At 43.9% G+C, this 12,872-nt stretch overlaps 1 protein-coding gene across 10 annotated transcripts in view; it reads left to right on the forward strand.

The window, feature by feature from the left end:
* Positions 1-12,092, forward strand: part of DYM (dymeclin) — a 208,001-nt gene extending 195,909 nt beyond the window's left edge. For all 10 annotated transcript variants that reach the window (XM_042028179.1, XM_042028181.1, XM_042028184.1 and 7 more), the window contains one exon: positions 10,502-12,092. In XM_042028179.1, the coding sequence (XP_041884113.1) occupies positions 10,502-10,651 (150 nt within the window). In that variant the 3' untranslated portion in view covers positions 10,652-12,092. The remainder of the gene's footprint in view (positions 1-10,501) is intronic.
* Positions 12,093-12,872: the final 780 nt, after the last annotated feature.

A 12,872-nucleotide genomic window follows, 5' to 3' on the forward strand; every position in this document is an offset into this window, starting at 1 on the left:
CCTTACCAAAACATGGAAGTGTGGGTCATGTTCTCAAAGTTCAGTAGTTTCCTTCATTGTCACACACGTATCCAATACCTTCTGCTCATTTTGTGTTGCTGATTGCATGGCACACACCATGGTAAGAGTTTTATTTGCACAGCAGTTGGATCTTTGGTGGGCAGCAGGGAGAGGTTTATCTGGGGTTTGTTTCGGGACAGTGGGATGGTGCAGTAGCCTAGGTGGGGCAGCCATCCGTGATGTTATCTGTAGCACAAAGCATTTCCATGATAAACAACATTCCTTGTATTTTAGACTAGTCTGCTATCAAAGTCAAAACAACTGCTCTGGCTTAAACAGTAGCACTTGTTGCTTGAAATGTAAAATTTATAATTGGCTCTAAGATTTGTCTAGAGCAGATTGTCGGTGTCTTTTAATATATATCTACACATATTAGTGTACATTCATTATTCATCAGGGCTATTTTCTCCAAAACTTCTGTCATTTATGCACTTCATAGGCCTTTTTAAATCCTTTCCAGTGAGTTTTTCCTTATTGTTAAAAAAAGTTTAATCAATTATATCAATTAGACTAAAAACTTGCAACTTGGTATTCAGAAAATAATTAGCAGATGGTTGCCTCTGATGTGAGAACTGGGATATTGTTGGGTGTTTATAGTATTGGCTTTGTTTTTTAAAAAGGAAGTATGGATCTGTCATTTTTATCCAGAAGTTGGAACAGACTTTGTAGCCTGATACACAACTTAATTCTTCTCTACTTAGCGTATCTCCAAGAGGAGACTTTGCCTTTCCCACCCCTACCTCACCCTCCCTTGAGTTCTTCCACATTGTTGCAAATAATCAAATTGCCTTGGAAGAATTATTTTGGTCTTTGGCCAGTCCTGAACCATAAAAGAGTCTTCTTGGTTTATGTAAGAGTTTCCCCACTGACCAGGTGATACTGGGGCTCTGAGAGCACCAAGAGCTTTTTCTGGAGGGAGCAAACATCTTGGGATCTCACAGATCACAGAATCACAAAATCATTTGGGTTGGAAAAGTCCTCTAAGACCATTGAGTCTAACCATTCTGCCAGCACTGCCAAGGTCACCACTGACCCGTGTCCCCAGGTGCCACATCCACATGGCTTTTAAATCCCTGCAGGGATGGTTATCTGTCTGCAGATCTGGTTGACTGCAGAACTGATCTTCCCCTGCATTCTCCTGCTTCCTCGACTTTATAAATACATTTTCTGTCTCCTACTGCGTGATCCAAACTGTGTGTGTACATGTATGGCCTTAGGACAACTTGAACTTTTGCCCAATTTGAGACCTTCAAAGAGTTTTTCCTCATGAGATGTTCCCAACTGATTTATTGCTGCCAGTTTCTTAAACTTTACCTTTTGTGCACTTGAAAAGTGGCAAAATTTGTAGAATCATAGAATCACAGAATGTCTTCAACTGGAAGGGACCTTAAAGCTCATCTTGTTCCAACCCCCTGCCATGGGCAGGGACACCTTCCAGGTTGCTCAAATGTCACTCATAAAATTGTGGAAAGAAAAAAAATGCAGCCTTGAGTCTGCTTTGTTTGGCGAGTGAGTGGTGTTTTGGGGTTGGGAAAGTCTACATAAGGTGCAGGGTTTAATTCTGAGAGTTTGGAAATTCATGAATTTCTAAGCCCTTCTTTGAGGGTACTGCTAAACCATCGTGGTCTTAATTGTGAGTTGAGGCATCCAAAATCCAGTTCTAATCTTGTAAACTTTTGTTAGCAGGTCTACTAGTCTTCTATATAAAGGTGTCAGTGAATGAGTGATTTCTAAACTCCCTTCACTTTTAACAAAAATGTTTGCTGAAAACATTCTGTTTTTCGTGGTTGTGTAAAGCCTTGCACATTAATCTAGAGAAAGATGGCTTGCAAGCCTAAGCACAGGAAGCCAGGGCTTAAACTCATTTGCATCTTCCTTAGCAGTGGTAAAAATAGGGATTACTGTTATGAAATGTGCATTTTCTGCAAATCCCATGGTCAGAAAGGCTTATGCGTCCACTTCATTTCCATAAAAGTTTTGTGAGTTGATAGACTCATCCCCATTTGTGCTTTGGTGCCTTTTAATGCCACTGAGAAATGGCTTCAGGGATTATTCTGTTTGTCAGATTTTAATTCCCTAAATTCAAAAGCATACAAAGGATTTTACTTATTTATCTGAGTGGTCAGTGTATGTACATAACAAGGGCTTGAGCAAGGTCAGGACCAGAACTGTTTCTGTCAGTTGGGTCAGTCATGGACTTTGTTCATTCCATGTGTTTAACTCTGTTCCTGGTTAGTTGTTCGGGGTTTTTTTTCAGTTTAAAAAACATTCTTTGTTTGAATTGTTGACATTTTGAGGTTGTTAATTTTTTTGCTCAGACCTATGCTCTTTCTTCTGAAAGGCCACTGCATTTTCTGAGAATTGCTGTTCTTTCAGGTTAAGCCCTGAAGTGGATGAAAGTTCTGTTTTTTATTGATGGTACCTCATTTACACGTCATGCCTTCATCCTCATGCTTCAAGTGTAATTACATACATCAATCTCTGGTTCTTTCTTTTCTTTTTCTTTGATAAAGTCAACATGTATTGTATTTTCTGCAGGGTTGCAAATGTCCTCGTAGTGTTCCTGTTGTTTCCTGTCTCTCCATGGTCTGATAGCAAGTCACAGGTTGGTCTGGCTCCTGGCTGTTGAGCAGTCTTTTTGGAAATGTTTGGAAAGATCTGTGTCCATCTAGAGATGGCATAGAGAACAATCCTGACAGGGCAAGCAAGTTCTAATTAGAGCTGTAAATCCTTGAACTGTGACTATTAATGTATAATGCATAAAATATATATAGAGATTAATAGTACTTAACGGTGTGTGATGTGTGAGTTTTGCTTCAGTCTTTCATCTTGGTGATCTTTTCCTCCCATTCCAAAACTTCTCCAGGTAGACACAGGACCTCTGAGGCTGAGCAGGGATCCCCTTTTTTCTTAAACTAAGGGATTAAGGGACTTTCACAGAATCCTAGAATAGTTTGCGTTGGAAGGAAGTGTAAAGCCCATCTCATTCCAATCCCCTGCCATGGGTAGGGACACCTTCCACTATCCCAGGCTGCTCCAAGCCTCATCCAACCTGGCCTTGGACACTGCCAGGGATCCAGGGGCAGCCACAGCTGCTCTGGACACCCTGGGCCAGGGCCTGCCCACCCTCACAGACAGCAATTCCTTCCCAATATCCCATCCAGCCCTGCCCTCTGGCACTGGGAAGCCATTCCCTGGGTCCTGTCCCTCCATGCCTTGGCCCCAGTCCCTCTGCAGCTCTCCTGGAGCCCCTTTAGGCCCTGCCAGGGGCTCTGAGCTCTCCCTGGAGCCTTCTCTTGTGCAGGTGAACACCCCCAGCTCTCCCACCCTGTCTTTGTAGCTGCTGACCAGTGGTCCAGTTTATTTTCTGTGCTGTCTAGAAGTAGCCTGGAGTCCAGGTGTTTCTGATGTGGACCCAAGCAGATCCTGAAATGGGTACCTGGCCTTGTCCTAAGCTCAGATATATACATTTATACAGTGCTTTTGGAATCTGTACAGACTAACAGCCTGGTATGAAGACAAAAATAGCACAATTTGGGGCTACTGACATTTATCAGCAGTGTTTCTTTTCTGGAAGGAAAAGAAACAAGTATATATGTGTTTGTATCCCTGAATTTCTAGGACTTTAAGGCTGTCATTTTTTGCTATTCTATCCCAGATAGAAATGCAGTCATCTTCTTATGGTACCCTGCAAAGCTTTGTGCCCTAGCAGGTTTGCCACAAATACTTAACTCATTTAAATCATTGTGTTTTTACTCATAATTATCTAGGCAGAGCTGTTTGATTGATTTTTCCGAAAATGACCTGGCTTTTCAGTACTCCACTAAAAAAATAGTAATTGCTGAACTCTGACCAGAAGCACGTCTGCTCCTCTGGCAGTAGTTCACATCTGACACTGAAAATTCACTGCTGAGCATTTGTTTTCCTGCAGCTGTGGTTGTACAAACCTTTACTCAAAGTGATCTGAAAACAGAAATCACGTATCAGTGAAACTTGCTGAAACAGTTCTTTCTCTATAGATGAACTCCCCTGCCCTCCTGGACCAGGAAGATTATGCCCCATTAGAATATGGGTTACCTGTCTTAAAGAATTTTACTCCCTGAGAACAATGGTATTGTCTACTACAGCTTGTGTAGTTGCTTAAACTTCCACAATTCTATTATTATAAATAATACTGTATTTTACGTATATTTATTAATTAATATGTAATGTAGCTATTATATTTAGTTTGTGCACAGATGGTTTTGAACCTCATATCACCCTGAGTTTTCTATTTCTTTTTCAACCTCTCTGCCATGCGCCGAGCCCCCGTTTTCTTCACGGTCTTTCCGTTTGCACTTATTCCTTAGGCAGATCTCTGAACAAGATGTGTGGCTCACACTTAGTCTAGCACATTTCCTGTTTGCTTCCTTCATGTCCCCACCATCATCCTCTATGCTGTGAGCCTGAGGAGGAGCAAAAGATGGTATCAGGCAGGTGTGGTGTAGCCCATACAGATATTTCACCAAAGCCACACAGACTTTCTGTCTGAAGTCAAAGAGAAGCACTGCAGACATGAACAGAACTGAGGAAGATGAAACAGCCTTACCGCACCACAAGAATTAAGTAATTGCAAAAATTCAATCTGTCAGTATCTTAGAGCAAGCACTGAGACATTTTCTTCCACAAATAGTGCTCTGTTAACACAGGTCCTTAGATTTATATAAAACCCAAATATATCAATGTTTCCGTATGTACTTGTGTATCCATATCATGAACAGTGTACCAGGCATGATTGCTGAGTTGTTTTCAAGATCCTTGGCCATTAATTTGACTTAGATGAATATTTTGGGGACCAGATTTCCAAGTGGTGTTGAGGATTTTGCAGACAAATGGTGTCATTCCTCTGCCCAAAATCCTCACAGGTTGGTATGTTTAGTGCAAGGCAGGTTGTAGGGATAATCCTTGCTGGGGTAAATATTCATTACAGACCCTATAACAGAGGCTTGGTACAGTGCTGAACCTGAGCCCTTTTTTTCCCCCCTTGCTAATAAGGTCCAATCCTACAGATGCTCTGCAGACAATACTGCTATATTTAGCTGAAACAATATGAAACACATAATTGCCATCAAGTCATTAGGTTACCAAACAGGACTCATGGTAAGCTTTTCAAACACACAGAAATCCCATCCTCAGAAAGACTTTGAAGCTTTGGATTGATGTAAAGGTCACATGAATTTGACTCTCAAATGTGTTCAGACTCCTTTGAAAACAGCACTTCTCTGCTCAAAGAGTCATCTGCTTTTGAAAATTCTGACTCGTGCTTGATTGCTGTTTCAGAAACCAGAGTTTCTAACCAGAACTCGAGGAAAAGAGAGTTCTCCAGTTTTTTATTAATCTAGCTCTTTAGTTTCTTTATTTTCCACAGTGACTGCCCCGTATCTTTGATGAATGTTGCTTTTCATCCAGCAGAACATCTAGATCAAGGAAGAAGCGAAGACATTGCTCTTAAGGCAGCTCCATCTGCCCTTGGCTGCATTATCTGAGTGGAGATCATCCACTGACATAACAGTGTAGCCTAAGGGCAGGTCTGAGTGTTCATTTGAAGGGAAGGGGATGTTTTATTTAATGTATGGCTCAAGCCTTGTAGCTCACATGCCACTGCACTGTCTGGAGTGGGGCCAGGTGCTGCTCACTGGTTGTGGTGTTCTCTTCCTCAGCGTTAACTGAAAAAAAACCAAACCAAAACAAAAAAACCCAAAACACCCGATGTTGTTGAACTTCTGTGGTGGGGGAGTTACTGCAGTTCAGTTCTGCGTCTGTTCATCGGACTTCCCGTGGTTTTTCATCGAATCGTGTGATTGACAACGCAGACAGTCTGCAAAGTTTTCAGTCTGTCTCGTTTGTACCCTTGTCCCAACCACTAAATCTGACTTCTGCTTTGTCTGGCAGAAGAAAACAAGATAGGGTGCTGTGGTGGGGTTATTCACTGGGGCTGATAAGTGGTGTCTGTGTTTAAACTGTGCCATTCAAACCGTAATGTTACCTCTGTCTCTTGCGTTTTCAAGCACTTTCTCAGGCTGGTTTATTTTAAACTATCTGGGTTTGTCTGTCCCTGTAAGAGCTGGAGAGAAATGCAAATTATGGCTCCAATGGACCTGTTTATGTCATGGCAAGGAGTTCAGTAACTTAAATAGTGAACGGTATTGTATATTGGATCAAAAAAGGGTTTGGGTTGGGACAGAACTTAAAGCTCATGCCATCCCACCCCCTGTCATAGGCAGGGACACCTTCCACTATCCCAAGCTGCTCCAAGTCCCATCCAGCCTGGCCTTGGACACTGCCAGGGATCCAGGGGCAGCCACAGCTGCTCTGGGCACCCTGGGCCAGGGCCTGCCCACCCTCCCAGACAGCAATTCCTTCCCAATATCCCATCCAGCCCTGCCCTCTGGCACTGGGAAGCCATTCCCTGGGTCCTGTCCCTCCAGGCCTTGTCCCCAGTCCCTCTGCAGCTCTCCTGGAGCCCCTTTAGGCCCTGCCAGGGGCTCTGAGCTCTCCCTGGAGCCTTCTCTTGTGCAGGTGAGCACCCCCAGCTCTCCCAGGCTGGCTGCAGAGCAGAGGGGCTCTATCTTTCAACACCATCCATCCGAACAAACAGGGCAGTGAAGGAAAAAAACAGATGATTCATCCCATGCCAAGGCTTTTCCTCTGTCATTAAGACTGCCATTTAAGATGCCTTAAAACAGGCTCTCTTTTCAAGTAGTGCTAAAAATCAGGTTCATTGGAGTGTCACCAGCTGGGGTGCAAATGTGTTTCCAGGAGTAAGTTGGACACAACAGCAGCAAGGCAGAAGAAAATGGATTTGTGCGCTGCTGGTTTGACGTGCCACTTTTGGAATTTTGTTAACCATGATAAATCCCTCACCAGTGCTGGCTGGGTTATTGCTGGGAGCGCCCTGAGACTCATGTGGCCTGGTTGCTTTACAGTGTCACCTCCTGTGTGTCTGCAGCACACAGCCAAGGCTCCTGATCACACAGTTGAAGCAGTACTTACAGGAGACAAATGGCATAAATATGAATTTAAACATTCCGTGGACTATCACCTGAAAATCCTGAAAACCTTTTTGAAAATCTTAAAGCTTTTTATGTGGTGTTTAAATCCTGCTGTTACAAATAGTTATAAAGTCACTATGATAAAGAAGAAAATTTTGATTATTTTGTTTGTTAAGAAATTCTGTTTCCAGTGAACACCCTGCTAGAGAAGCAGTGTGGGTAGTTTTCTCTCTCAACAGTGGATGGCTGCCATGGTTAATCTTGCAAGTTGCATCATAGAATCACTAAGGTTGGAAAAGCCCTTCTCTAAGATCACTGAGTTCAAACATTAACTCAGCAGCACTGTGCTCACTACTAAACCATATTCCCAAGTGCTACATCCACACCCCAAAGAGGCTGGTGCAGTTCTCTCTATGCTGGGCCTCTAGGATTTCTCATTTTAAATGGTTGAGAAAACGTGGCCAGCACACAGCTGTGGGTCGTTGCAGTCATCTAAAGAAGGTGGGTTTGAATTGCTGGCCTGGAATTCTGATTTTTCATGTCTCATCAGCAACACATTGAGTTGTCCTGAGCCTGCTGTTCAGGTGGACCATCAAAAATCCATCGCTCCTGCTGCTATCTGCACTCTTTTTACATAGACACATTCAAAACTGTGTATACATAGTGGCAGTGTGTGTTATCTCTCTCCTTAAAAATCTTATTCTCCTTGTCTGCATTTCCGAGACACCCCCCCAGGCTGTTCAAAGCACGTGTTGAGTGTGAGAGAGTCCAGGCTGACTGCAGTGAGTTACAGCCTTTAATCTGAAATTGATTATTAAATTGCTATGGTACGATCGCAATAAATGGTAGCATCGATCAGCCTGAAGAGAGGCTGATTCATAGAATCAATGCATGGCTTATTGCCTGAAAATAGGAATACTACCTGGGCCATTTTATGCTGCCCTTCCAGCTGAGAGATAATGGGAAAATAAGACCTGAGCATCTCAGATGCAGCTGTTGGAATTTCTAATGTAATTTTGCCTACTGTTTTAAGGCTGAAGATGTTTGGTAAGCTGCATGGGAGCCCAAGAGTGATCCCAGGCTACTGCCATGAGTGTTTGCAAAGCCAGTAGCTGTATCTGTGACATGAAGGTGAAAAAAAAGCTGTCTCTGTTTAGTTCAACTCAAATTAGCATCTTCAATCACTTTTCCCCCCCTTCCCTCTCAGAAGGGCTACCATGGGCTGCAGTTCTGGTGTGCAGCCACCCCTGGGGTGAAGAGTGACAGCTGTGTAAGACTTTCCTCTGGCTGGAAGTGTTGCTATGCTGTAATCATGGGGTTTAACCATTCCTTCTGCTGATGCGGTGCTGAACGGAACGTGCTCCTGTCTACACTGACCACAAGCCAGGAAGTTTTGGAAGGAAGTGGGGAACATTACACTGGGGATAAGCAGAGTATAAAGTCAGGGTTTTTTTAAAAAATAAATACTAATGAAAATATACGTGAGGGCTTGGTTGGGGGCTGCCAGAAGGGGAAGGCAGGGACAGCTTGAGAACTTGGAGCTGAGTTCGGAAGGAATAGAGAATGTCAGTGAAAAGGAGGATTTCACAAGGCTGGTGAGAAAAAAAGATAGCTTGGATGAGTACAAAAGGTATGCTAAAGAGAGGATAAGGACGCAGTGAAAGAGAGTTGGGGTGGCAGTAGGCTGGGAGACTGGAAATGAGAGGTGGAGGTGAGTATGGGTGTAAGGTACTTCAGAGTGAAAAAACAAAGTGATGCAGAAGATGAAACAGGCTGGTCCAAATAGACTTGGGGAAAAGAGGTTGCAGGGAGGTGGTAGAAAGTGGTTTAGGTGCACAAAACAGCTGTGGGAGAGTTGTCTACCACAAACTGTGTGTCTGACACAGGAAATTGAACATGCTGGTGTACCTTTGAGATTCTGGGCTTTGAACTCAAGAGGACTTAGAAGCAGAAGGGCCTTTAACAGCCTTATGTTTTAGCTGCCTCAGTTCCTTGAACAGAGATAGTACAGAATCTTTTAGGTTGGAAAAGCCGTCCAAGATCTCTGAGTCCAGCTGTTCTCCCAGCACTGCCAAGGCCACCACTAACCCATGTCCCCAAGTACCACATCCACATGTTTTCTACAACTTTTCTACAAGTTTCCATGTTTTCTGACCTCAAGAATACAAGTAACATGGGAGCATAAAGTTAAATACATAGTCCTGAAAAACAAGTGTCCAAGAAATGCCCCTTCAAAGGAGTCTGATCCAGCCAGAATACTTGTAACCTTAAGGCAAGGAAACAGGACATTGAGCTCAAGAAATGGGATAGGGAATCCCTTCATTATTAATGGGCAAAGAGGCTCCTTAGCCATTGCTGTGCTTGTTCTGATCATGTCACACTGTAGAGTTTATTCTTAGTCTTAGCCACAGCCTTATAAATAATAAAATGGGTCATGTTTTATCTTACCCCAGTGATCATTGTAATGCAGCTTTTGCCTGAGACTCTGCCAAGCTTAGACACAGGCAACATTTAGAAGTGGATAAAGCGAAGAGCACAGTACAAAAGTAGACTCAGCTCTTTTCAAAATACACACTTACCAAGACTGAGCCTGGTGGGTTTGCAGTGTGCACTGCTTTGGGAGGGAAAAAATGAGAAAAATGGGAAATTGAGGTTGCAGCATGTCTGTCTATTCTCTCTGGTGACCAGGGACAGGACCCAGGGAACGGCTGGAGCGGTGCCAGGGAGGTTTAGGTTGGAGATCAGGGAAAGGCTCTTCCCCCAGAGGGTGCTGGGCACTGCCCAGGCTCCCCAGGGAATGGGCACGGCCCCGAGGCTGCCAGAGCTCCAGGAGCGTTTGGACAGCGCTGCCAGGGATGCCCAGGGTGGGATTGCTGGGGTGTGTGTGCAGGGCCAGGAGCTGGGCTGATGATCCTGGTGGGTCCCTCTCAACTTGGGATATTCTGTGATCCTATGGTAACACAAGCTGTGTTTATTCTTTCAGCCCTCCTGAAGGATTCTCCTGCTAAGGAGCCAAGTACAATTATTCTCAAAATGTTTTTTAGGGAAAAGTGCAGTAAATAGGTCTGTACATGCAGAAGCAAGAAGGCTTTTTAGGAGCTGCTAAAAATGACAGTTTTCCTTAAGACGTTTGTGTTTTGTAAAGGATTCACGTGTTTAGTGTGTTAACAGGCAAATGGATTGTGACCAATGGTAAAAGGCTTGAATACGATACACTAATGTAGCATTTGATTCAAAGAAGAAATTATAAATGATCTCTTCATCCTATAAATATTTTCCTTGGGTTCTAATGGTTTAGTTCCTTCCATTATTTTTTTCACCAAACCTCTTTCTTCAGTGTTTATGTGGGCTGTGTGTTTGCAAGCAGGCATGCAAACCTTCGCTCACTGGACTCTGGCTTCTTGTTGCAGAAGTTCCCCGAGCTGAAGTTCAAGTACGTGGAGGAGGAGCAGCCTGAGGAGTTCTTCATCCCCTACGTGTGGTCCCTGGTCTACAACTCCGCCGTGGCCCTGTACTGGAACCCCCGTGACATCCAGCTGTTCACCATGGACTCGGGCTGAGGGACAGCCTGGTCAGGCCAGCCCCGCTCCGTCTTTCAGGAATTGAACCTCTGCACCCCTTCCAACCTGACCCCCTCCAACTGCCCCCTCTGACCCCAGAGCCAGTGTCCAGCCCAGCCTCACGCTGGGACAGACTGGTGTGGGGCACCGATGGCTTGTAGGCAACCTTGTGTTTATAGTCCATAACCTAGAGCTTGTTTGATGAAAATGAGGCCTTACACATGGGGTATGATGTTACTACCAACCACAGACCTGATTGTCCTTTTAACTTAATGGGCTAAATGAGATTGCAGGCTTTGATTTGGAAGCAGCGTTTGTATTTTTGGCTCTTTCAAGCGGGCAGCTTCCTTGGGTCAAGCTTCAAGCTTTTTATGGTCTCTTGGATGCTGCTGTGGGTTGTTCGTTTCCTAATCCCGTGTTTTCACTCACAGCCCTTCGTTTCCGTGGCACTGTCAAGGCTGCAGCCCTTAAATTGCTGTCTATGCTGTCATCCAAGGGAACTAAGCAAGCAGCATCTTAATCAGATTAGCTCCCAGGCAGATTCAAAACACTTGATTTAGATGTTGGTGGGCGGATCTTCAATATCAAGTCTTTTGTTGTTGTTGTTGTTTGACTGGCAAATACTCTCCAGAGGGCAAGAAACACCTGCTTTCAGAGTCAGGTCCCTTACAGACTTGTTTTTCTGTGCCCCTGTGCAAAATTGTTCCTGGAAATTGAACGTGTAGGGAAAGGGGGGAAAAAAAGAAGTCCAAAGAAAATAATTACAAGATTGTAAAATAGACCAGTGTCCTGTAAAACTGTGCGTAATGGTGACAGTGTGTTTTGGGGATCCTTGACAAAGCTCTGTGTTGAAAACCTCCTGTTGACTTTTAAAGTTTTATGGCAGAAGTATAAATTTATCTGAATGTAGAATACTACTCTCTTTTTTTTGTTGTTTTCAAGTGCCCTTTCCTGATACACCTGTTTCAGCAGCGGGAAAAGCAAAAGAAGTGGTGTGATTTTAAAAGAAATCTCATTTTTCAAAGTGGGGATCATATTTTGGGGATGCCTGTTGCACACACGTGCACCCACTCTCCTCGTCCCACGTGCTGCTGTGTGGGGGACTGTCACCAGTGGATTGCATGCCAAAACTTCAATTTTGAGGAATTAGTTCCTAAAGATGTGTGCCAACCCTCTGTATTCACTGCCTGCTCCAGCATGTTCTGTTTGTTGACCTGAGGAATTGGGTGCGTTTGCTTTCAGAAAGTCCTTTGAATGGCTTTAAATAGAATTTCTTGCATCGTTTCGTCTCCCTGAAAGATGTGCTAAGATTGTACTTTCCTTTTATCTGCTTATTTAGAGACAGAAGTCCATTTGAGTCCTACACAAATGGAAATGCTGGCTTATTAAAAAAAAAAAAAAAAAAAAAGCTTTCCAAATTTATTTCAATATAGCTGCAAAGGAATATATACAGCCCATGAGCATTTAGGACTTTGAAATGGCAGATGCTTTTGAGAAAAGGCAGTGGTAAGACTGGAGATGCAGTGTTTTCTTAGGCAAGTAAGAGAAATGAATGAACCATGACTGAGCTGCACATAAGTTGATCTGTATTTTGGATTTATTCTGTTTTGTTTTGGTCTTTGAGCAAACATCTAAAGGGGATAACTATTCTTGGTTACTGTAGTGATTTGTAATTTTGTCTTTATTAAAAGACTAAGAGTGTTTGTGAGTCAACAGGGCTGCCCAGATTTGGAAAGGTCAGTCTGAAGATGCACTTTTAAACTGTGGATTCTGAAGCTGCTGGGCTGGCTCAGTGTTCATCTGTTTTAAACACCCCAGGGTGAGCAGAACCAGAGAGGCCCCGCCAGGGCAGACACTGCTCAGCCAGGTGTCAGACTGCAGAAAACCTGATTTGTCTGTGAAAGGGCTTTTTACAAGAGAGGGGCACATGAAGCAGCAATCTGATAGACTAGGTCAAACCAGCTGCTGAACCAACATCAGTGTCACACTGAAAATTCTCTCTCACTGTCCTCCTGTTGTGGTGACACCGAGGTGCAGAGGGTTTGTTCTGATAGCATAATTTCCTTCTGCATTTCATGAAATGCCCTGCTCCCGGGTCCCAGCTGGTTTGGAACAGCTGGAGTTACCACCTGAAGCCAAAACAGCCAAGCCAGACCAAGATTTAGGCAGAAATCCATGCTGGCCCCCTTGGCTCTCCCAAGAACTGGAGCATGATGTGGGC

The sequence above is a fragment of the Corvus kubaryi genome, unplaced genomic scaffold (assembly GCF_017639235.1).
Source record: "Corvus kubaryi isolate FWS band 111438036 unplaced genomic scaffold, C.kubaryi_AGA036_p1.0 37308, whole genome shotgun sequence".
NCBI classification, from domain to species: domain Eukaryota; kingdom Metazoa; phylum Chordata; class Aves; order Passeriformes; family Corvidae; genus Corvus; species Corvus kubaryi.